This window comes from Vipera berus, assembly GCF_964194415.1.
Source record: "Vipera berus genome assembly, chromosome: 3".
NCBI classification, from domain to species: Eukaryota; Metazoa; Chordata; class Lepidosauria; order Squamata; family Viperidae; genus Vipera; species Vipera berus.
This window is the reverse complement of record NC_138204.1, coordinates 36,726,588-36,752,602: the sequence shown is the minus strand read 5'-3', so window position 1 is coordinate 36,752,602 and position 26,015 is coordinate 36,726,588. Positions and strand designations below refer to the sequence as shown.

The following is a 26,015-nucleotide window of genomic DNA, read 5'->3' as shown; positions in this document are numbered from 1 at the left end:
CCAAAACAGGGTAAAGTGCGAGTGGGCAAGTGTGGGCGCAATGGCTGCAGTGGATTGCATTCTGAAATTAGGAGGTAGTGCATTGACGCAGAAAAACCAGCTGGAGACTCTGAAAACGGAGTCCTTGCGGAGGGCGGCTGTTCTTGTTTCGAAGCTCTGGGAGGCCGGAGAAAAACGTTGCATAATCGTGCACGGCGCAGGGTAGGAACTCGTGCGAAGTAGCGGAAGGCTTCTGCCCCTGAGCCAGGATGCCAAATGGGCGTCGTCGGTCCCTCCTGGCGTCTCGGGATAAATTGGACCCCAGCTTCGATCTTTCCCAAACAATTTAATGCCAGTGCTGGCTGCCAATGAAAGGAGCTGAAGCCGCCCCCCACATCTAGAGGGGGTATCAAGTTAGGGAAGAGTGGAGCGACTTGAGAGGGCGATTGCACTATGTTTAAATTTGCACAGACAGCAAATGCATCTTGTAACGCAGCCATGCATATTTTTATTTGGAAGGAAGGCCCCACTTTCTCCAGGGAATCGTATTCCTGCGATTGCGCCAAGGTAGCTGCGTTTTAATGAGTTTTTCTGATAAACGTGCATGAAATCGAACTACGCAGCATACACCGGCATCACGGTGTGAGAAAAGAATAAACCGTACCTTTTAAAGAAATATGACAAAGATTTTTTTTTAAAAAAAGCCTTCACTAGCTTACTAATTGCATGTTTTTTCATAATGCAGTAACTCTTGTTAATATTAAAGGATAAAACAATAGAAAATAAAGGGAGAAAAACCTGAATTCTACAGAGTTCAGAAAGTAGTAAACGAAGTTAAACAAATGTGAGACTATCCCTGCAAATCTATGCACATTTTCTTATAAATAAGTCTTCAATATGACTCCTGAAAATGTCTGGAATAATTTAGGGATACAGTGTTAGGCCTACTTATAAGGGAATACACTGGATACATTAATTAGGTTTACAGACTATTTTAAATCATAGTTTGTGGGTTTATTGAAGAATCCACAAAGGGCTAGATTCAGAGCAGATGTTTATTAAACAATCTATGTGGACACCTAACTGGCACATGGTGATGTTGGGCATTGTACAGAAATAAAAACCCACAAACCCAAATCCTAAATCAGGTAATCACAGGGCAGGGCATGGATAGCATGTCGAGCCAAGCAATCAAAGCAGGGTTACTAGCGAGTTGTATTGATGTATCCAATATTGTCATATGAGAAAAAACAATTGCTGTTGAATAGTTTCTCATTACAATTAATGGGGAAGATTAATATACTGATATTTCATAATGTATCATAATTAATAAACTAAAGATTTCATTTTTGAATTGGTCTAGTCCAGGGGTAGGCAACCTCGGCTCTTTTATGACTCATGGACTTCAACTCCCAGAATTCCTCAGTCAGCTGACTGAGGAATTTTGGGAGTTGAAGTCCATGAGTCATAAAAGAGCCGAGGTTGCCAACCCCTGGTCTAGTCTTATCAAATAACCCTAATCAAGGTTCAAGCCTCTAATAGAACAATTTCTCAGGTGACTCTGGCTGGAAGATTTTTTGTTTTCTTGCCAATAAATTGCTGCAAGGGGCATGAAACAAGCTATATTGTACATATAAACATATGAACATTTGTTCCACATCCTCCTAATGACTGATATCCTATTTAATAAAAAACTGTACCATATGTTCGAAGTGAAAGCAAATATTTATCATAGCAAACAGAACTGAGTGAAAGCTCCTTGGTTTTGGTCTTTCAAGTACCTCAGTGGAATATTTTGTGGATGTTTCCTGAGAGATAAATATTTCTTTAAGAGGCAGTTACATAAAGAGAATTGAGATGCCTCTTCATTGCCATCTTGCCCTTTTGCATATCAAGTGCACTTTCCGAGTTCTAAAAATTGGCAATGGAGAAAAGGAGGAGGAAAGTTACTCCAGTACTATTGAGACAGCAGGAGAAGAACTGCTGAAAATTAGGCAACGGCATGAAGATTTTGTCAGGCACAATGGATCCAAGGCCCAGAAGAAATAGCTCCATGCCCAGATAGGGCAGGCAGAGGATAATTATACTCCTGACCATGCATTAAGATGTCACATCTGGGGCCAGAGCTGGCACTTGCACCAGTGTCTCTGCCATGTTTCTTCTTGCTATGGATTTAGGAAGGAAAGTGCAGCCATAAACCTGTATAGAACAGGCAATGGTAAGGGTGCACTGAGGTGTTTTCAGTGTCCATGTTTGGAGCCAATAAATCATCGTTTTGACTGGTGGTGGCCGTGATAGCACCTTGATGCAAGGCTAGGAATGCAGTTGCCTTTTGGTCTGCAATGCCTAGGAAAAGAGCTTCATGTTAGTGACTAACCAAGTGAAGATTCATAATGTGTGTTCATGATTACGTACCAGGAAGTTGGTCAGCTTCTACGCCTCACACTCCTGTTGGTTACATGTGGGCTGCAGAACATGATACATGTTTTCAACTATAGTTTAGCAACTTTGTTTTTAAATGTTCCTTTGTAGAACTGGTTTCTTTCTGATATGTCTCAAAATAATTTCATTTTCCAAGTCACTGTTAAAAAATGATGTCTCCCTATCTTCTCAGCTTGGTATGGTAGTGAAAATATAAAAATATGTTAGTTAACATTCTTAAAATGTATAATCCTGTCAAATGACATGTGCAGTCTGCTTGTTATTGTGTGGTATTGCAACTAAATGAAATAAATGGATGTTTCAGATATTTTAAGTTATATTTAGCATATGATCTGGCCTTGAGTTTCCTCCTATTGAAATTTATTTGAATAAACCATACAGACTGGTGGATTATCTGGTATTTTGTTCCTTATTTTATGGCACAGGATTAATGGCAGCAAAGCTCCTGAAATGAAAGAAAGAATTAACCTGAGACCTTTATAGATCTGCAAATTATGCCCTATAATCCCAGAATCAATTGACATGGAAAGTAAGAAGAGGTGGTGTTGGTGTCAAATTCAAGTAGCCATTCCAAGCTTGAGTGGGGTGGGATAATAACAAGGATATTGATGGCATTTAACTCTACAGAACTACAGAAGCTTAGGCAGGTTTAGATCAGGACTTGGGTCAATAAATTGAAACTAAGTGAAAGAGGGATATCGGCCAATAAGGCAAAAAGAAGAAATGAAGCTTTTTATAGGTTGTCTTTAAATGTATTTATTTGAAGGAATGTCTGTTGTCTAACAAATATATTTATGAAATAGCTTTGATGAAGTAAGTTGATTATTCCTTTATCCAGATACGGTATGTTGAAACCTGATCAATAAGTAAGGACAGTTTGGTTTATCCAAAGTGCATCATTGAGATTGTCCTTGACAGTGGAAAATACTCTGAAATTAATTAAGAATCATTACATAGCTTCAAATAAATATCTTTCTGGCCGGAAGACTTGGTCAAGAGACTGAGACTGAATCCTGGTAAGATTGGTGGATGGCAACTTCCAGACTTGGGAAATAGGTAACTTTTTTTTGAAGGATCAGATACAGATGTTACTGAATTCTAACACCATATAGTCCTAACTGGCATGGGCAATGGGAAGTAGGAAGTTATTATGGAAAATGTTATGCAATAACATCTGGACGATCACATTTATCTACCTGTCTCTATTCCTCTGGCCCTATTACAGTTCAAGGACATGTTATAGATTGTTTTCTTGTCATTTGACAATTCTGTTATTGACATTGCCACTTATGCTTTTTATCTATGGTGCCTAATTATGTTGGGTTAAGAAAATCTGTGTGGTTGCTAAGAGTTGATGGTGACTTGATGGCACACAATCATCAAAAGCCTTGCCCAAGCATTATGAACCTAGAGTACCTGCTATGTGAAAAATTCAGATAATTTCCTTACTCCCTTCCTTGCCAATAGTCACCCTAATAAAGTCATCTTCTTTCCTGGAGGAAAGAAACAGTTTGATATGACCCAGGCCCCTGATATTGCAGAGTTTTGACCTCTGAGTGAGTAAGTGTACAAACAGCCACATATGTATAACACATTTCTTGAAATGCTACACATACAAGTAACTACAGGATGTGGCCTGACCTTTTTATACAGTACTAAATAAATAGCCTAACTTAGTAGTCGAGTCTTGAAATGGCCATCGAGAAGGGAGTATTGATCCATGAAATAATTTTCTTCCTTCCTTCCTTCCTTCCTTCCTTCCTTCCTTCCTTCCTTCCTTCCTTCCTTCCTTCCTTCCTTCCTTCCTTCCTTTCTTCTTTCTCTTATGAATATGAAAAGATAACTGTTACCTGGAATATATTATCAACTGTTCATGTTTTTTCTTTGGTAAATTTGTATTTTTTAAATAGGGTAAAATATAATTATGAAGTCTGGAATTCCCAGTTTAAAATTGGAATTTTATGTGATGGTCTAAAGAATGGGCATATAGATAAGATTTCCCAGAGAAATTATATCCATTAGTTATCCAATGTGATGGTCTAAAGAATGGGCATATAGATAAGATTTCCCAGAGAAATTATATCCATTAGTTATCCAATATCCAGCTTTTTCTTTCTTATTGTGGCATGATCTTTTATAGATAGCCTCCATCATGTCAGAGTATTGACCTAAAGATATGTTGTTTTAATAAGAGTGAAGTTCCATTTCCAGCAGGTGGCAGCAGTTGTCATCTTTGGTAAAATACATTGCTGTTATTTCAGCAGAAAGATGGAAGAAAAGGACAATCACCAGCAAGTGGATAGATTCAGTGGAAGTAATGATGAGGGCAGCATTGGAAGAGCTGAAAGACCAAGTTAGGGACAGATCAGCAAGGAAAAATATATGGTTGCTAAAAATTGAAAATGACTTGATGGCACATAACCATCAAAAGCCCTGCTTAGACATTATGAACCCAGAGTAATTGCTAGTGAGAAATTCAGATAACTTCTCTACTCCTTCCCTTGCTGTCAGTTACCCTAGTGAAGTCAGGGTAAAAACTGATATGACCAGGATCCTCATATTGCAAACTTCTGATCTCTGTTTAATTCAGTGTGCATATAGCCAGACATGGCTTTCTTTTTATGCATGTTTGCCTTCAACATGCAAATTCTGCAGGGCAATTAGAAATGGTGGGCATTGGAATTTAATAGAAATGTTCAGTGCTCCACAGACAGTGCAGTCCTATGCATGTCATAAGTAATAAGCATGAATAAATTACAGGCTAAGCAGTAACGTCATAGTCTGATAGGAAGGTGATTAAAACTTTGTAAAAGTTGGTAAATTCTGTTTACTCCTCTTTGATTCTGGCAGAGTTTTCTGATCATCACTCATGGACTTATTGAGTCAGAATATTCACATTAGCTTCAAAGATCTGAAGGGGTACTGTATTAAAGTGGTTTGAACTTGACCACAACTCCCCAATACACAAATGCTTTAAAACTTATGTAGGAACTACAGCATCTAGAATTTACCAGCTACACTGGCAGTGGATTCTGGCAGTTGTGATCCAAATATACCGGTAAGTAGTGGCTGCTAATCCTGGAGAAGAACAAAACTGTGGGTTGTTGTTGTTGTTTTTAGCAAGTTGCTCTTCCTGTTGGTTGCATACAGTATCAGCTTTATGTTTCACTCTCACCAGCTTTCTGCCCGCTATCCTGCTGTTTCTCATTTGCTGCTGATTGGCATGTATTAGCTTTGGAAAGAAGAAAGCCAGATGGCAAGGTCTGTAATGAGTGGCATGCTGGAGGCAGGGAATTGGCACAGCATTGCCCGCTGTGATTGGATTACACTAAGGGTTACTATTTAGCAGGTAGATCTGCACTTGGAATAGAAGGATTTAAGGTGCTGAACTGCAGCCAACAAGAAGATTTCTAGCATGTTAGCTCTTGAGAGAAATGTGCTTTGATGCAAAAGGGCTTAGCTCAACTCTCAGAATGTGCCTCATAAACAGGCGTGAAGATCTTTCAGAAGTTTTCAGAACCAAAGAATGTGCTTTTTCTAACTGGCTTTTGGGCATAGTATGCAATTAGTGCAGCGAGTCAAAAACTGACTTCCTACAGTGTGCCATGATTTGTTTTGAGATGGCTTTAGCTGTATAAACATAACCAATGAAGTTTGTTAATGGTGAGTTTTACCAAATGTGATGTACAAACCAAGCCATTTGTGGGTTTGCTAACAAACAAAATATCCACTACTGTGCATTGTGTGAACCTATTCTCGATCTCATTTTTGGAAATGTATTTCATTTATTAACTCAATTTTTAGGACTGCCCACTCACTATGCAACTCTTCTGATTTTCTCCTGATGCTTCTCAGCCAGCAGCATAGTGTGATATTTTGTCAGGAAATACCTTAGGCTAGATTATTAACTTACTTAACACTAGTCTAGAGCTACAAAAAATGCGCTGTTCCCATTACCTGATGTTATATTAACATCAGGGTAGCATTTAAATACAAGCAATGCATAATAAGGATGGTGAAAAATCCAAGTACAAAATGATTGGCTATGTTACCTAGGTCTACCCAATATGAGCTGCAAAAATCCAGCCAACCACTAAGCGGCAGAAATACCTTACAGAAGTATCCATCCTGGTTCCCCCCCCCCCCCGTGGTGAATACTTTTATGAGCATTCTATTCTTCACTTTAAATTCTCTTTAATTCTTCAAATATTCTTTAATATTTCTTAATGTCCTTTATTCTTAATCTTTCCTTATTCAGTTATGATATAATTACATAATGATTTCATAAATATTTATTAATATTTTAAAAATATCCTCAATTAAAGCAAAAAGATGCAGAAAAGTCTTGCTATGATTTAGTAGTCATCTGGAATTTGCAGCCCACATACGACAATCTACATTTGCTCAGTGACTTGCCCTGGGTTCTCATGTTTGTTAAAGGAAATTATGATCTGGGCTCTAAAATCAAGGTTGGATTGCCTTTTTTCAGGACCTTAGTGAAGACATCAAACTTATGAACTTCAGCTGTTCTGCTAGTCCTCCTCACCTGTGGTTATTTTCATTGCTGGTGCTTTTTATTGAATTTTCCTTCTGACGTCTTCAGAGTGCAAGGGAGCTCCTGCACTATTACTTTTCAGTCATAAGATAGGATGTGAATGACATAAGTCATTCCAATAGTATAGGTCAGGGGTAGGTAACCTTGGCTCTTTTATGACTCGTGGACCAACTCCCAGAATTCTGGCTCAGGAATTCTTGGAGTTGAAGTCCACGAGTCATAAAAGAGCCAAGGTTACCTACCCCTGGTATAGGTAAATCGATCAATAATAATCACAATTTTCTAACAGGGTAGGAACAGGTCACTTTTTGGTAGGCTCTTTTCTTAAAAAAAAATTGGAAAACAATAATTAAAAAATGGAAGGAGTAAAATAATTCCAGTGGAGTTTGTTTTTCTTTTGGAATAATGAAATAAAATATAGTGCTCATATGTTACAATCCTCTATTCCTCAGAAATGTTCCATTCGTTTTTAATCAGAGAAACTTTTTTCTGTATGGCAATTTCTGAGCAGCATCAGATTGTCAACCACCATCAACTTTATGCCATGCCTAAATTTATTTAAACACTAGAATTCCACATCGGTTACCAAGAATTGTAGCTGGGTCATTTGGATTTAGCTTCTTGAATCCTTGGAAATGGAAGAGGAGATCCAGAAAGGGTGATAAAGAAGAAGAATAGAATTACAGCTGGAAGGGACCTTGGAGATTTTCTTCCTGCTCAGGCAGGAAACCCTATACCATTTCATACAAATGGTTATCCAATCTCTTCTTTAAAAAATTCCTGTGTTGGAGCACCCACAACCTCTGGAGGCAAGTTGTTCAACTGTTTAATTGTTCTAACCATCAGAAAATTTCTCCTTAATTCTAGGTTGGTTCTTTCCTTGATTAGTTTCCATCCATTGCTTCTTGTCCTGCCTTCAGGTTGTTTGGAGAATAGGTTGACCCCCTCTTTTTGTGGCAGATATTTGAATACTGCAATGATAACTGAAGACAAGAATAGCAAGCAATATTCTCAGTTTTATTAGGGCTCAAACCTCCTTTGTCATCTAGTTCCTGCCTTTTGTGTGATGCAGTGGTTAAGATGTTGAAGACCCAAGTCCATTTTTATCTATGTTAGCTCATGGGACGATTTTGCACCAGTCACTCAACCCAGCCTACCTCTCAAGATTATTATGGGAAGGCGGGGAGGAGACATGAGTGCTGTGTATGCCACCTTGAAGTCCTGAAGGAAAGGATATAAATTTAACAAATAAGTGAAAAGGGCCTAAGTTCACTCCTCTGCATTTCCCTAGAAATGTCTAATTCATCAAAGTAGAATCATAACCCTCCAGTTCATTGATGAAGTTGGCTGGAACTGATGGAGGATATCAGTCATCTACATCTGAAGGGCTATAGGGTTCCCACTTCAGCTGTAATCCATTCCTGATCTAATAATAGAAATGTGTATGTGATATCATTGCATTTTGTGTATTTTTTCCATAGGCAATTTTGTGCAGAGGGTAAAGAACCATTGCATGTACTGTCATCCTTTGCAGATCTTTTCACAAAGGTAGTTGACTTATTATTTGTGTGTTATCATTCAGAGTTAGAGAACTACAGCTGTCTAATTTTCCAATTTCTATAAATCTCGTTTCAAAGGAAATGAGTGACTCCTCAGTTGCAACAGACTTTTGTGAATGTGTAGTTTTAAGAGATATGATTTAAATGCTATAAATATGATTCTAGAAATCTGATTCTTCTCCCTATTTCTCAGTACTTTTTCAGTATTCAAATATTAGTAGAATCTCATTCTCTTGAAGTAACTGGTACAGGCAAAGCCAGATCTTTTCTGAGAGCCCTGATGATGAAATATCTAAGCCATCCCCTTCTTTCCCACTGCATCCTACCCTATAGATATATATCTTAAGATATTTTTCTTTCACTGTTCTTTGTCCATTGAAAGCAGTGGCCGCATAAATAAGAATATATGGGGAGTACATTCTGAATAAAAGCATCAATCCGTTTGGCCATTTCAAATACTAAAATTAAAATTGTGAAATGTTTTGGTTAGTGTCCCTTCTTTGCATGGGGTCCAGGGCAAATATCCCCCATAAAAAAGATAATGGGCATGACTCATTGTGTTTATGTCAGCTGCTAGGATCCCAGCAAAATGAGAATGCTACTTTATTATTGGGAAACCACTTAATGTTAACACATGCTGATTTCCTTTGTCTTTTTGTTCTTTAAGAAACAAGACTTTCTTATGTAGTAATTCTAAATACGAAACTGTTCTGTTCCAGCTTACGACCGGCCCTGTCTGAATGTCAGGGACAACCCCTTTTTATAGTCAACAGGCTGGAAAAACGCAACTAAATTTATTTACAAAGAAATCAAAAGTTCAAACAAGAGTTAAACAAGAATAACAGACCAGGACTCTAGCAGAAGATCTTCAAATGGTTGCCTTCAGCAACCAGCACCTCCCACACCTTCCCCTTTTATCAGCAGTCCCAAGGCGTGGCTTCTCATTGCCTTCTCCTCTCACCGAGTTGCCTCATTGCCTTTCTCTGTTCTGCTCTGCTGGATTGCCTCCTGCTCCTAGTGTCCCTGAATAGATCCAGCTGTGAATCATCTACGTCCAATACCTCATGCTTATACGGCTGAGTCTGATGAGGAACATGATGGGAGGGGCCAGGCTGAGAGTCTGCAGTGCATCAGAGCCTCCCTCTGACACCAAAGGCTCTCTAAACCCCTCCTCCTCCTCCTCTTCAGAATCATCAGACTCAGCTGCTGGTATCACAGGCTGACACTGAATCACAAAAGAAACTGTCAGTTGGCTTGCATATCAGTAAAGTCCAAAGATTCTCTTTATATGATGTCTTAACTGAGAATCATGTTTCTAAGACAAATACCTATGCTTATGTATAGGTATAGATATAGATATCCTGCCAAGGATATCAGAGAGATTTGCGAAGCTGGAAACACACATTGGGATCTGTCATTAGCTCATGTGTCTCTTCTTCACTTTAGTTACTGGTATATCTGGTTGCTAATGAGGATGCCATGTGTGTCATTCCTTGTACTTTTTTTCTTAAAGCTTTCTTACAGTATGCCAGATGATGCTAGAACATCATGATATGAAGCTGCTCAAGAAAACAATGTTTGTAGTTTCTATCTATCTATCTATCTATCTATCTATCTATCTATCTATCTATCTATCTATCTATCTATCTATCTATCATCTATCCACACACATATATAACTATACCTATACCTATACATATACATACATACTCACCACTCATTCATATACATATATTTTTAAATATAAAAAAGAACACACATAGAATTGCTGATTTTGTAGAATTTGTGATCACAATCAACTACTCTAGGTTCTATTGTTTAATCTTACTAGCCAGTTGATTCAAATCAATTTAGAGAGTTAGAAACTACTGTGAGCAACTTTTGTTACTGATCTGTATGCATGTGTGCGTAGTGACATTATGGAAGGAGTCTTGTCATTCCTGTGTTTTTTTTCCTCACTGGATAGCGTAAACTCAGTAGGCTGCTCTGCTGAGGACTAGCTAGAAGGAATGAAGTCTGAGAACTAATATAGAGGACTAGCTATGTGACAGAAATTCTATAGACTCGGTGGCAGTGTTGTCATGGGACGTGCCTGCATATGGTTGTAGTAGCACATGGGGCTATCTACAAATACCCCCTCAGCTTGCTGACCTCTCTTTGTGCCTTTTTCATACCATCCTAACCTTTCAGAGCAGCAGAGTGATAGCCCTCCTGCCTCTACTTTTGGGATGTGTGGTGATCTCATAACATCTGTTACTTAAAAATAGTTTGAAACAAATATCCTCTCCATTTTAAAAATGATGACCAGCCATGGATATGAAATCAGTGCTTCTTTCAAATTGGTCTTCTTATAAATTGCACTTATGTTTTCCTCTTTTCATGTCTAGTTTGTGTTTAACCATATCATCAACTATGATTTATGTTAGTCAGTTTTTATGCCACCATGGAAATTCCCTATCCTCATTTAAAATTATTAATTACTGTCCTTAATTATGCTTTGTTCTAATTTCTTTCAATTCAGGGACATGGCTTTGAGTACTCACTTGCTATCCCTGAAAAATGTTAGAATGTTTGTGACTGTTGAACATGCCCTGCTTTCAATACACAATTTTGTTATTTTATCCTTTTAGAAACATTTGCTTCTAAAGATCCTTAGTTACTCTTATGATCCAATATGGGGAATAACAGTGATTTCTGCAGACCCTAAACTCTTGAAAATATAGTTTGGGTGTTTTGGAAGCTTCAGCTTTCTCTGCTAAAATTGCATATTTTGGTAAATGAACTTTACTTGGGGATTGCCATCTTAAGCTGCTCTGCTCCCTTTGGAATCTGGAATTCTTCATGCTGGTTCAGTTCATAACTCTACTTTCTCTCCCCTTCAAATATTTTAATAGAATTGGAATACAAGGTAATTCAGAAAGCAGGCCATTCCTGAATGAATTCCCCTTGGAAATAAGATGGCTGCATGTACCATCAGAAGAAGGGAAGGGTATCCCTGACCAAAAAAGATAACATTGCTACTAATTTAGAACAATTAGATTCATTAAACTAGAAATATGACTCATTTCACTGTAGTAGAGAAAACCCTGGCCAGATTTAATCAGCAGTTGAGCTACTTATTATTGACAGGCAACTCTGGGGCCCCATTTTCCTTTCTTTTAAGCCAGGCATAAACTAAACAAGTACCATGAAATAGAAACTGTGAGCAATTCTGTCTGACTATCCTACCCTGACTTCCATCATTAAACACCATAAATCATATATAGTAAAGGCGGGGGGGGGGGAGAGGAGAAAATCATAACAACAAAATTAATTCCCTTCCACTTTCAATGCCTTTTTAAACAAAGTTGACAACAGAATAGAATAGAATAGAATAGAATAGAGTAGAGTAGAGTAGAGTAGATGTTGTGACTCAGGGTCAGCCTGTGGGTTCGGCACCCGGCTCAGATGTATCGGATGACTCAGATGAGGGGGAGGAGGTGTGTGTGGGTGACGAACCGGCTGATGATGGCTTGCAGGCTTGGCAGAGCTCCCAGCCGGGGACCTCCTCTCAGCTGCGTGAGCCCGATAGTGCGGAGGATGATGACCCACAGCTGGCCCTGTTCAAGGACGCCCGACGCAGGAGGCAGTCGAGCAGGACTAAGCAGAAAAAGGCTGCGGGTCTCCTCGGGAGGAGGCACAGGGAGACCACGCCCTGAGCTCTCAATAAAAGGAGTGTTTGGGGAGGGGCTGGTTGCTGAAAGCAACCCTTCTGCTTGAGGATTCAAGTTCCGGAGTTTTGGTTTCTTGTTTTGTTAATTGACTATTAAATCTTGGCAAACGCTTTTCAGCCTTGGACGCTCTCCAGTCTCTTCTTTCTGAATAGGGGTTTGCCTTATTACAAGGCCAGAAGGGGCTGGTTCAGAACAGTAGAGTAGAGTAGAGTAGAGTAGAGTAGAGTAGAATAGAATAGAATAGAATAGAATAGAATAGAATAGAATAGAATAGAATAGAATAGAATAGAATAGAATAGAATAGAATAGAATAGAATAGAATAGAATAGAATAGAATAGAATAGTATAGAGCTGGAGGGGACCTTAGCGGCCTTCTAGTCCAGCCCCCTGCTCAAGCAGAAGAATACCATCTCAGACAAGTTACTTTCTAGCCTCTTTTTAAAAATCTCCAGTGATGGAGTGCCCACGATTTCTGGGGGCAAGCTATTCCACTGGTTAATTGTCCTCACTGTCAGGAAGTTTCTCCTTAATTCCAGGTTGCTTCTCTCTTTGATCAGTTTCCAAGCATTGTTTCTTGTCCTGCCCTCTGGTGCTTTGGTGAATTATTATTATTATTTTATTTATTAAATTTTTATACCGCCCTTCTCCCGAAGGACTCAGGGCGGTGTACATGACCCCCTTTGTGGCAGCCCCTCAAATACTGGAATACTGCTATCATGTCTCCCCTATTTCTTTTTTTCTTTAGACTAGCCAAACCCAAGTCCTGCAGGCGTTCTTCGTATGTTTTAGTCCCCAGGCCTTTGATCATCTTAGTTGCTCTTCACTGATTTTTTTCGAAACTCTCAACACCTTCTTTGTGATATAGTGACCAAAATTGGCTGCAGTATTCCAGGTGTGGTCTTACTAGGGTTTTATAAAGCAGTACTAATACCGTATTTTCCGGCGTATAAGACGACTCGGCGTATAAGACGACCCCCGACTTTTGAGAAGATTTTCAAGATTTTTCGTCTTATACGCCGGAAAATACTTACATGCCAGTTGCCAAGTGTCCAACACAAGCCCGATTCAGCCCCGTCTGATGCAGATGGTGCAAAGCCTCCCTTTTGAAGCCCGAAGGGGCTTTTCCTTCCACCCACCCATTTGAGAGCACATTTGCAGACGGAGCAGCCGCGCGTCTGGAGCCAAGCCCCGCCCAGGAGGCAGTCAGCCAGGTGGGCTCGGAAGATGCGCTGGAGAGCTGGGCTTGGGGCAGCCATGCCGAGGCCGGCTGGCGAGGGCCGCTGTGTGGTCTGCGGGCGAGAGGGGCGCCAGGCCCGCCGGAAGTCCCCGGAAGTTCCTGGAACGGGCTGGCAGGCACGCTCTTCCCCGGCCCGCTGGAAGTCCCCGGAAGTTCCTGGAACGGCCTGGCGGCGGGCAGGCGCTCCCTCCCCGACCCACCGGGGAGCGTCTCCCAAAGCGCAGTGTCTGGTGGCCGGGAGTTCGTCGGCCTGGTCGCTGACGAGCTGGCCCGCGTCTGGGGCCGGGGCCCAGGAACCGGTAGCCGGGTGCGGGTGGGGGGAAGGAAAGCCGGGCGCGGGCTTCTGCAGCTGGTTGCGAGGCCGGATGCGGGCGTCTGCCGGATCGCCGGTGAGTGGTCTCGAGGGCCCGCTGAATGTCGGGCCTGCCGGGCCCGACATGCCGCCCCCTCTACCCAGGGTCCTTCTGCAAGGGTAGAAGACAACTGCCGGGAGAGATAGCGGGTAGCAGGGCATGCTCTGCTTATGCTCAGATGCCGCTTGGGTGAGGGGGAGGGGCTTCCTGCCGCTCCCGGGGTCTGGCGTTTGCAAGGGGCTTAGAGGCTCTTGGGGGTGGGAAGGGAGAGTCACGTTGGAGGGGGGACTGGACTAAGGAGGCTTGAAGTTGCTTTGCACGAACAGGGACGCTCGATTGATTTATGTACTATTTTCCGGCGTATAAGATGACTGGGTGTATAAGACAACCCCCCAACTTTTGAGAAGATTTTCATGGGTTAAAAAGTCATCTTATACGCCGGAAAATACGGTACCTCATGTGATCTTGATTCTATGCCTCTGTTTATACAGCCCAAGATTGTATTAGCTTTTTTGGCTGCTGCTGCACACTGCTGGCTCTCCATGGTCCCTCTCACAGCTACTGTATTTAAGCCAGGTCTTGCTCAATCTGTACTTGCACCTTTGATTTTTCCTGCCTAAATGTAAAACTTTGCTTTACTAGGATGTTCCCAGATACTGATGTTAAACTGATTGGTCTGTAGTTTACAAATGTCATTCCCACAGAAAAGCAAAGTAAAAAGTGAAACGTTTCTTTTGTAATTCTTAATTTTAGTTTTGGTTTTATTGTTTGAGATTTCATTACTATTCTGAGCCACCCAGAGTGGTATTTTAAGATGGGTGGCCAGTTGGATCTTTGAAATAAAGAAATAAGGAGAAAATTAAACCAAACTGTGTTGCACTTGTTGCCAAAATGTGTGTGTGTGGGTGTGGGTGGTTGTTAATTAATTACATTATCTGGTTTCTTGTAATTGAGGACAGAATGTTATGTTGCTGGCAGTGGGTCATTGTAAGTAATATTTTATTCATATGATGACTTAAAAATACCAGCTAGGCAGGTAAGCAAATGAGAAACTAGAATCTTTTCAGCCATCCCTTGCTGCAACCAAGGTGTTTATTCCATTGACAAGCAATTGAGTACATCTCCATGGCCTTTTTGTAATTGTGGCATTAACAGAGGATCAAATAGCACATAATGGAGGCATAAAACATGCTTGAAAAGGAGGGGCCCCTCATGGTGAGGGAATATTTATGGTAGTCTGACCTAAGACTTGGCTGCTTCTTCCCAACAGGTGCATGATTTTAGTCCCATTTTGGACAACTAGCATTTTCAGCTTTCAATGCCTCTCCTTACTGCATGCCTTTGCAAATATTATCTGAGAGGGTCAATTAGTAGTGGGGTAGAGGCACAAAATAGCCAGAGCAGTGACTCTATTCAGTATGGACCACCTATTTCTCTTTGTATTGCTGATTTCATTAAATCTGGTCTCTGTGAACCAAATATAATTGAATAGAAATGGGGGGGAGCCTACATCATTAGGTGAAAATCACCACCATTTTCCATTTGGGCAGCGTAACTGTCTTTTTCTGTCTCTTTCAAACTGCTTTGGTGGGTTCCTCCAACTGTCTAGAGCAGGGGTCTTCAAACTTGGCCCTTTTATGACTTGTAGACTTCAACTCCCAGAATTGAATTCTGGGAGTTGAAGTCCACAAGTCATAAAAGGGCCAAGTTTGAAGACCCCTGCTCTAGAGGAAATTTCAGTTGGGGCAATAGGCTCCAATTCTTAAGAGCTGTCATTTAAATAACAACAAGCCACACACATTTCTTTGTTACTGAATTAAATATATTTATGTTGTGACTTTCTCCTTCAAAGTGTGAAGTGGGTTCCCCCCCCACAAACAAGTTGATATATGGATTGCCAGAATTTGTTCCATTCCTTCATGCAGACAATTATTCCTTAAATAAATTCAGAATTTTTCTTTTCTAAGGATTTTGTTGATAATTGTTTGTTGTTTACTGTGACACACACATATTAATAAGGAATAATACTACAACCATGTTCCTTAATGGTTAGGACAGGCCTTTCTTTCAAGAACCATAATCCAATTTAAAGTTCCCAGTCCGCTAAAAACAATCATAAAAAAGATAATAAGGATTTGAGAATCCTCCGTCAATAATTAACTGGATAGCAAGTTGAGAAGACATACATCACCTAGTGAGATAAAATGACAATATAATAATAATAATAATAAGTTGGAAGGGACCTTGGAGGTCATCTAGTTTGTCCATTTAAGATATAGTCATTTTATATTTACATTCCTTTTCTCAAACTACAGTTTGCAAATTCTATGGTAATAAATATAGAAGTTATCTGATATACTTCCATTTCCCATTTTTAAAATGATCTCTTGTGCTTGTCTGAAAGTAAAGCAAAAGTAGATCTTTACATGGATTTATATTTGACAGGCTTCTTTTAGCTGGTTTGACTTCTGTCATATTTCTGCAATAAGCTGTTTTGGAATTTACATCTGTTTCGTTTAACCGCACACAGAAGTCATGTGGTGGTATGAATGCTTGACAGTTCTGTAAATTTCTAATCAGCCCGACTCTGGGTAGATGATTGTGTTTCAAAAATCCCCCCCAAGGCTTCATGAAAACAGCACCCATCAATTGTCAGCCTGATTTAATCCAGTATTAATTACTCAGAGGGTGCCAAATTTTCCAAGATCTCAGGCAGGATTCTTTGATATATTCTGTTAGAAAAGTGGGTTTTTTTCAGAATAAGCATTAATTGATATCGGTGTGATTGACATATTGGGCATGTGTTGCTACTAGGTTTTTTGATCCAGGGAAATGGATAAAGAAAAGATACATGGAAAGTCATTTTAAAGTTCAAAGAAAAAATAGAAATGGGAGGAATAAAATACTTATTTAACTCTGTTTCCCTGGGCAAATCAAAAGAAAGAGGAGGCAGATAGATCTGGTTATTATACTCCATCTATGAAACAATGGTTATATGCTTTCTCTCCTCCCAACTGCTACTGCTTTTTTATGTATGTATGTATGTATGTATGTATGTATGTATGTATGTATGTATGCAGGGCTTTTTTGTCACAGAATGCTCAGAACGGAGTTCCGGCACCTTTTTTGGATGGAACCTTGTAGGGTAGGCAAGGCATGTGTGAGTTCCAGTATCTTTTTCTTTTACAAAAAAAGCACTGTATGTATGTATGTATGTATGTATTATTATTATTATTATTATTATTATTATTATTATTATTATTATTATTATTATTATTAATTGAACTTGTATACCGCCCTTCTCCCGTAGGACCCAGGGCGGTTCACAAGGCAATTAAAACAACATTACAATACAAAAAGTTAATAACAATTAAAATAGATAAAATTATCCTTGATTAAAAATCTAAAACCCCTATAACTCTGATTAAAAACCCAATTACAATAAGTTAAAAATTAAAATTTCTCAGTCCTGGCCGGAAAGCTCAAAGAGTCAGGTCTTCAGGTCCCGGCAGAACGAACAAAAATCAGGGGCAGTCCTGAGCTCTACGGGTAACTGGTTCCAAAGGGCAGGCGCGCCCACAGAGAAGGCCCTCCCACTGGGTGTTGCCCGCCGGCAATCCTTTGCCGGCGGCACCCTGAGAAGGCCCTCCCTGTAGGAGCGCACAGGACAAAGGGAACTTGATGCCAGCAGCAGGTGTTCCCTCAGATATCCTGGACCCAAGCCATTTAGGGCTTTATAGGTCATCACCAGCATCTTGAATCTCACCCGGAGGGCAACCAGAAGCCAATGCTCACGGAGCAGAGGTGTTACATGAGAGTATCGGGAAGCCCCCATCACAACTCTCGCGGCTGCATTCTGCACCAGCTGAAGCCTCCGAGTGGTCTTCAAGGGCAGCCCCATGTAGAGAGCGTTGCAGTAGTCTAACCGGGAGGTCACGAGCGCATGAGTGACTGTACGCAAGGCATCTCGGTCCAGATAGGGCCGCAACTGGCGCACCAGGCGAACCTGGGCAAAAGCCCCCCTGGTCACGGCTCCTATATGATCTTCAAGGCTGAGCCGCGAGTCCAGGAGGACACCCAAGTTGCGAGCCCTATCGACGGGGGGGTAACACCTCACCCCCCATCATTAAAGATGGAATAGAATGGTTCACTCGAGATGCCTGTACGCACAGCCACTCAGTCTTCTATGTATCTATGTATGTATGTATGTATTTGTATATATTTGTATATGAAAGTGAGTCTGGACAGCACACTTAATTAAAAACAATAAATACATAAAACCAATCACACTTTAAAACAACTATTGAAAAGCCACACAGAACAGAAGAGTTGTGGAAGTTTAGCAGAGCATACAAACTCCTCAGTGAAAAAGGCGAAAAGAGATTGTGGGTCCCAGGGCTGTGCTTGGTGGATTTGTTTGTTCTGGTTATAATCCTTCTATTTCCCATTTTGGAAGTTCTTGGCTTTCATTGTAAAAAACAAATAAGCCTCATGCTATGCATCATATTGTGATGTACTTTATAAGTTAAGCAGTTAAGTATTCATTCATTCTTGGGGCTAAAATAGATGTCTCTTACTAGACACAATATTTGTTTGTTTGTTTGTTTGTTGTAGCTGTTGTAACAGGGTGACATCAGATGTGGTTGGAAAATAGCTGTCTCATCTCAAAGTCACCTTCCAGAAAATGTCCCCCTTCAGTGGAAAAACACAGCTTTCGTTTAGGAGAAAAATATTAGTGAGGAGTTGAAGATTTTAAACAAAGAGTTTGTCTGGTGTTCAGATCAGTGTTTTCATAGATAGCAGATTTGTAACAGACAAAACGAGGCCATGATAGTTTAAGAGCTTTCCATTTATGCTGTTTTGAAAAATAGTAACTTAAAATAGAGGATTGTAGTCTTCAGCTCATTTTCTTTTTCAGCATGGTAATAGCCAAGTAGCTGGTCATGTGAATTGAGGCACCGCTTATTAATACTTTGCAGTTATAGCAAAGCAAATAAAAAAAATCATAAGCAACTAGTGCAAACTTGCCCTTTATTAGTTTACAGTACAGCCTTTGTCTTTGGGTTGGAAAAACAGTGGGCAAATACTGCTTTTTTTAACAGCTTGCTGATAACCAAACACCTTTTTCCAGATGTAAATTACTCTCTTTTGCCATTCCAGGTCCTTTGGGCATTTCCAAGCAAGAGAATATGGTGTTGCCTTGGGGACATCAGGAAGATCAGCTGCAAGTGACAATTTGAGACAAGGGCTGTGTTTGACCAGGCTTTCTGTCACCAAGGTATCCACCAAGCACTAGGCAACAACATCACTAAGTGTCTCGCAAATGTTCTCAGATCACATGTTCATTCCTGAGTTGTGCTGTAGTTCTTGCTGGGTTCCTTATATGAGATGCACTGAAGTCTGACAGATGGATGAATTGAGAGCATGTGGAAATGTTTAAATGATATATAGTTTCACAGATATATGAAATCAATGCAAAATATGTGTCTTAAAATACATATCTGCATTTGGTATACATGGTAATTGCTACTTGCTTTACTGCAGAACAGATTCTCTCATTATAGATAGGGTTTCCCCCCCGTCTTTGGTAAAGTGGTAAAAGAGATCCTGGAAGCCCCTCAAGGGACATAAGAAGAGGAGAATTCTGTGAGAATTCTAATAGTTTCATGAATCATACCTTAATTTCTGGTTCAAAACTAGGAGATAGAAAACAATTAGGGCTCTGCTGTAAAATTGCCACTAGGGAAGTAGCTGATAGGAAAGAGTTAAGTTTCCCTCTTGTTATAGGGATTGTTTAAGGCTTCTTCCTGTCTGGGAAAGAAATTATTGAATCATCTTATACTTATCCTTTAGAGAAAGCAGGGCCCTTCCATCAGGTCTGTCTTGGAAGCTGAGAATAATAGAGAGAGAAGAGAAGACCAGTGATCATCCCCCATTCTAAAGGACCTTCTGGTAGCTGTGAGCCCACTGGTGTAGAAGGCTGCATTTGCTTAGCAGGAAGATTAACCAAGGAAACTGGGAAAGGAACATCAAAAGAATAGCCTAACCAGTTCTCCAAAAGCAGCAGAACATGGGTAATGAGCAATAATTCACATAATATGGCAAGAGAGAAAGCCACACCCAGTTCAATGGATTAGACAAGTGTTGCAACCCAATGGCCACCTGAAAGGATTTCCCTTCCCTCTAGGTCAGTAAGAAGGAATGCTTGATTGACTAGCTAGAAATCTAAACCCTTGTATAGGGCAGTTCTCCAACAACCAGCTCCAGGATGGAGGCTCATTCTTGCAGAGGAAGCAAATCCACCAGATCTCCCTTTATTCCACCAGCAGGGTGGCAGGAGGAGAGACAGATGCTAATGGATCTGGAGACATGTTGAAATTGTGAGAGGGGTCAATTTAGTTTTCTGATGCACACTGTGGCAACTCAGAAGCTAGGCAGAGGATAAGATTTGCTTGGGAGTTGGATAGCTATGCAAGGCATCCTACCTTTCCTCCAGATGCTTTTTTCAAAGCAGAATTATATACAACATTTGCCTTATAGGAAATCAGTTTCTTCCACTTCCAGAAGCCCACTCAGAGACATTCTGTTCCTCACCCACCAGTTCACAGGAAAAGAGAGAAAGCCCGAAGGAAGGCTAAAATTGCATGTTTAAAATTTCAGTTCTCAGATACTCCACATCATGAGGAACATCCATCTCTAGCTTTTAAAATAAGTGATTCTGAAAGATAGTGAAGATGCTCACAGACCCCTGTGACTTAAAGAGAGCCATGAAGTGTCTACTCTGGGCCATTCTATTATAAATCATATTGCCAACTAGGAAATTGGAGTAGATGACAGTAAAACTGGATTAGAAAGCCATATCAGACTAATTTTGAATGAGTACCACAGATTGGTGCTATGAGCCTTCTATTGAAAAACAAGCATTCTCTTGCATCACCAACACATCCACAATATATGCTTTACGTGATTATCAGGATGATTTATTGTACAGTGGTACCTTGGTACTCAACTGCTTTGAAACTCATCGAATTTGGTACTCATCACATTTTGACATGAAAATTTTGTCCCAGGATTCATTGTTTGGTACTCAATGCATAAACTGGAACTTGTCAGTGTTGGCTGCCTTGTGACTCACTCAGTGGTGGGATTCAACTGGTTCACACCAGTTCAGTAGAACTGGTAACTAAATTTTGCTGCATTCAGAGAACCAGCTGGCTTCCAGAAGTCCAGTCTAGGCCTTGGAGGCCTGGAGGAGGCCTCCCAGGCCTAGAACGGCCTGCCGGAAGTGTGTGGATGCCACTTCCAGAAGTCCATTATAGGCCTGGAGGAGGCTTCCCAGGCCTAGAATGGCCCACCAGAAGTGTGTGGATGCCACTTCTGGAAGTCCGTTATAGGTCTTGGAGGCCCAGGCCTGCATCAAATAAGAGAACCGGTTGTTCAGGTATTTGAATTCCACCACTGGACTCACTACACTATTTGTTTGGTACTCATTGTTTTTAGTACTCATCATGCCTCCTGGAACCAATTAACGATGTGCATCAAGGTATCACTTTATCATGAGAACACTTAAAAGGTATCATGAGAATACTTAAAAACAACACTGTTTACAAAATTAGATGATCTGATGCTTAAGATATTTTCTATACAGTATCCGTAAAAAAATCTAATCTGGTTGTTTTTTGCTCTCATTCTGGGTCTCCCTTTTGTTATCTACGAGTAATATTGAACTGATAAGGAAATTTAAGAAGAGAAAATCCAGGTGGGAAAGCCTCACTTTATTTATTTATTTATTTATTTATTTATTTATAGTTGAACCATTTGGTGACAGAACAATTGATTAGTGTTGGAGTTCCAGCAGTGGGGATTTCGGTAAGGGGCCTATAATTTTTGTTTGTCTATTTTTGGAAATAGGTAGGTTTTGATGATTTGCCTAGATTTGATAATGTTAATTTCATTACTGTTTGAGTATGAAGGGAAAGTATCTTTTGGGGAAAATTATTTACCCTGTAAAAACCTCACTTTTCTGCCCTAGATAAATTACTGAAGTTTATTGGTATTGAAAATTCATAATATATTTACCAATTATGATAGTATTTGTTGTTTTTCTTGCTGCCTTTGAGCCAGTGTTGACTGGAAGATTCCCTGAATACACCTGTGCAATTTTCTTGGCAAGCTTTGTGTTTTTTTTTAATCCCATTTATATCCCGCCCTTCTCCGAAGACTCAGGGCGGCTTACAATCTAAGCACAAATCAATGTGCTTAGCAATAGCCTTCATTCTATGTATATGCCTGCTTATTAGGGCTTCCCCCCCCCAAGCGGCATTATTACAAAGTCAGCTTATTGCCCCCAACAATCTGGGTCCTCATTTTACCTACCTCGGAAGGATGGAAGGCTGAGTCAACCTTGAGCCTGGTGGGATGCGAACCTGCACTAATTGCAGGCAGCTGGTGTTACTTAAGGAGGCATTAGCCCACTGCTCCACCAAGGCTCTTTGTCATTGCTTCCCTCCTAGAGCTGAGAGAAAATGACTCGCCAAAGTCACCCAGCTGGCTCTGTGTGTAAGGCAAAACTAGAACTCAATCACCGGGTTCCTAGCCTCGTGCCTTAACCATTTCACCAAACTGGTTCTTGATGGCACTTACCTGCATTTTAATTCGAAAAACAGACTTAAATATTTATATATAATACCAGCATATCCAATAGTTGCTTTACAGGTTGCCACTGTATTTGATAAATTTACAGTTTAAGAAACTGCTATATCCATGTGAAGAGGCAAAGAGATTTCCTGAATATAGAACATATCAGAACCAGAATAACTTAAAAATGCCTTAATTTTCAGGATCTTATCATTCTTATTTCAGAAATAGTAATTCTTTCTAATTAATCAACAGTAACAAAATTGTATGTTTTCTATTTCTTTCCAGCCTTTTGGAATCTGGAAAACAACAAACAAGAATATCACCGAGGCTGGTATTGATGCAGTGAAGGAAGTTTTAGATGCAGGTTATGTCCCTGTATTACATGGAGATTGTGCCCTGGACTTGGAACAACACTGTTGTATCTTATCTGGAGATACAATTATTGAGGTGAGATATGGGAATGACTTGACTTGTAAATTCACCAGGATACTTACTTTTTAAATTTATGTGCTGCAGATACATCTTGTCTATTTCAGACTGGTTTTTTTTCCCTTTTTAATGAATATTACTAAGTTGAAGTTGTTAGCAGTTGAAAGTTAATTGAAATTGAGGTTGATTAAAAACTAGAAATACAGATATGGTCATATTCTTAATTGAGTGAAATATATACCAATATAAGAAGTAGCCTGAAAAAAATGTGCTGTGTACAAATTAAGACAAACCCTTAATGCCACCAACCATGTGCAGATAACAGCAGTCCTGTTGTATTTTGTTTGAAAAAGATAACTTTTCTTACATGATACATCTGGATGAGAAAATGTATAGCAATTTTATGTGAAAGATAAATAGTGTGTAACCCTGGGTACAAAAAATTCATCCTATGGTTCTGAAGCAAGACAAGTCTTCCTCAAATTATTCATCACATTTCTAGGACAATGTGACTTGTCTGGCATGTCATGTTAATAGATATTCATTTGTGAAAGATTCCAAGAAGAGTTAGATAGCTGATGCTAGTCAGTCACAAGAGAATTTGAAAGCTAGCGGACCAATGATTTGACTTAGTATAAAGCAGTTTTTGTTTATTTTTTTCTATTACAGGTTTTAGCTAAGACATTCTGTCCTAGGCGAGTTGTGTTTCTCACAGATGTGAATGGAATTTACAGTTGTCCACCTAATACCCCAGGTACAGAACAAGTAGGCTGAAATTGTCAATACTAGAGGAATAATAGATAATATCCAAATTGGCATGAAAATTGGCATATAAATTTTGAAGTATTTATACGATGTGATATAACTTGGGGTTTGCTGATGCTTTTTCTAAGAGATGCATTTGAAAAGAATTGTAAGATTACATTATTACATTACTATTTTGAAAAAAATAAAAATATTAAACCACATATGTAACATATTTCTGCTGCTACTATATATACAGGCATACATTTAAAAAAAGTCTTGCTTATTCAGGCGTAGTAAACAAAATGTGTAGGTGTTCCTTATAGTCCAGGATTTGGTAGAGATGAACTAGGGATGCACAGATATTCAAATCCAGAATGGAAAGGGTGCTTGAGATTTGGCATGGGAGTGTGTACTGTTCACTACAGTTGATTTTGGTCAAAAGGCTAAGAAGTGATTTATGGCCAAAGGGTGAAATCAGTAAAGTAAATATGTAATTATCTGTCAGCAGTTCCCTAAAAAAAAGAAGCATATTTTTTCTTGGGCCTGCACTGTAGTCACGTAAAATGCATCATCCAATTAAGGAGATAGTGACAGATAGTGATAGGAGCGTGGTGGCTCATGTGGTCAGACACTTGGTTGGGGGTTAGCAAGCCCACATTGGAGACCCAAGTGCTGCTGCATGGTGAGGTGAGTTGTCATTCGTTCCTGTTTCTTGACGGGTCATGAAAGGAGCAAGTGTCCCCAGGTCAGTGGTGATGTCACCGGCTAATCCTTTCAACCCGGAAGCCCCATAAACTGCCTCCAACACAAACGGGACAGGGGGTCAGGACAGCAAAATATGGTTGCACTATTTTGTTATATTTAACACAATATTAAGCATTATACCTATCAATGGAAATGAATCTTTGTAAACTTTCAAAATTGAATTAGTTGTTTCCATACCAGTGTGCTCTTATATTTTAGGATTAGCTTTTATATGTTGCAATCCAAATCCTTTGTTTGTTTTGGAACAGGTGCTAGGCTGCTGGATTCCATTGTCATTGGTCCTGAAAGAACTATGGAGCCAACTGTGCTCACATCTGCACTACCACATGATTCTACTGGAGGAGTGTCCTTGAAACTACAAACTGCCATAAATATAGTTTCTTGGAGTCGTGGATCCATTCCTGTTCTGATCTGCAAACTGGACAGTGACACCACTGTAAAGGCTTGCTTGACTGGGGAATTGGAAGAAGGTGAAGGCACAAAGCTTTCTTTTGTGGATACATGAAGGTTTTTTGTAAAGGAACCTTGAATCATGTGCAGAAGACTTTCTGGGAGATTCATAAATTTTGTTTCATATATCTGTGTATTTGGTTTCTGTTATCTTATGCACCTCACAAATTCAAATAATAACATTCTTAATACCTTGCAAAACAATGACATTTTTAATATCAGCATACCTACAATATATTCACTTCACATTTATAGCTTCCTTATTCTTACAAGGTCATCGTGGCTGATTATTGTTTTCATTACTAGAGTGCCTGAAAAAAAATCACAGAAAAAACCCTGTATTTTCTTCAACTAAGAAGAAAATGTACATTATTTTTTCTATCAAAAAAGTAAGTCTCATATCATTTTTCTTCAGTGTCCTTTTTAGATATTTTAACTGACAGTAAGCTTGATGATACCAAAAACTCCAGTACCTTTATGTATTTATTCCAAAATAGGACAAATAAAGAATGGCCTTTGTCAGGCTTGAGTGGACCCACATTACAGCAAAATTGATAGCTGTTTCCTTCCTCTGCCTGTTTCTCTGTCCAGTGGGATGATTAAGCATAAATGTTTCAAGTGCCTTAGCAGGTAGCAACACCTAGTTAATCTTATCTCATTTGGGAAACCGAGTGGCATGGTTACAGATGTAATTTAACATTGCCTCCTAGAATACTTCTAGAAGGAGGCAATATTTAATTACTTCTGTAACTATTAGTAACACTTACATAGATGAAGTCAGAAATAAAGCTCAACTGGAGAATATCTTTTCTTCCAAATTAAGCTTGATTTTATATATTTTATTTTATTTATTTTTATTTTTATTCCATTTATATCCCGCCCTTCTCCGAAGACTCAGGGCGGCTTTACAAACTTAGCAGTAGCCTTCATTCTATGTATATGCCTGCTTATTAGGGCTTTCACACACACCCCAAGCGGCATTATTACAAAGTCAGCTTAATTACCCCCAACAATCTGGGTCCTCATTTTACCTACCTCGGAAGGATGGAAGGCTGAGTCAACCATGAGCCTGTTGGGATGCGAACCTGCACTAATTGCAGGCAGCTGGTGTTACTTAAGGAGGCATCAGCCCACTGCTCCACCAAG

The 26,015-nt window shown here is 39.8% G+C and overlaps 1 protein-coding gene across 3 annotated transcripts; it reads left to right on the top strand.

Moving 5' to 3' along the window:
• The first annotated feature begins 23 nt into the window (after positions 1-23).
• LOC308667010 (uncharacterized protein) lies at positions 24-24,997 on the top strand. Of its 3 annotated transcripts, none has more exons than XM_081326054.1 (6): positions 24-201; positions 18,999-19,116; positions 21,648-21,707; positions 22,764-22,925; positions 23,577-23,661; positions 24,668-24,997. In XM_081326054.1, the coding sequence occupies exons 1-6, from the start codon at positions 41-43 to the stop codon at positions 24,922-24,924; spliced, it is 843 nt and encodes a 280-aa protein (XP_081182180.1). In that variant the 5' UTR covers positions 24-40; the 3' UTR covers positions 24,925-24,997. The 3 variants fall into 3 exon arrangements, with proteins under 3 accessions (XP_081182180.1, XP_081182181.1, XP_081182182.1); XM_081326055.1 differs by having other exon boundaries at positions 31-546; XM_081326056.1 differs by lacking the exon at positions 24-201 and adding an exon at positions 8,358-8,524.
• Positions 24,998-26,015: the final 1,018 nt, after the last annotated feature.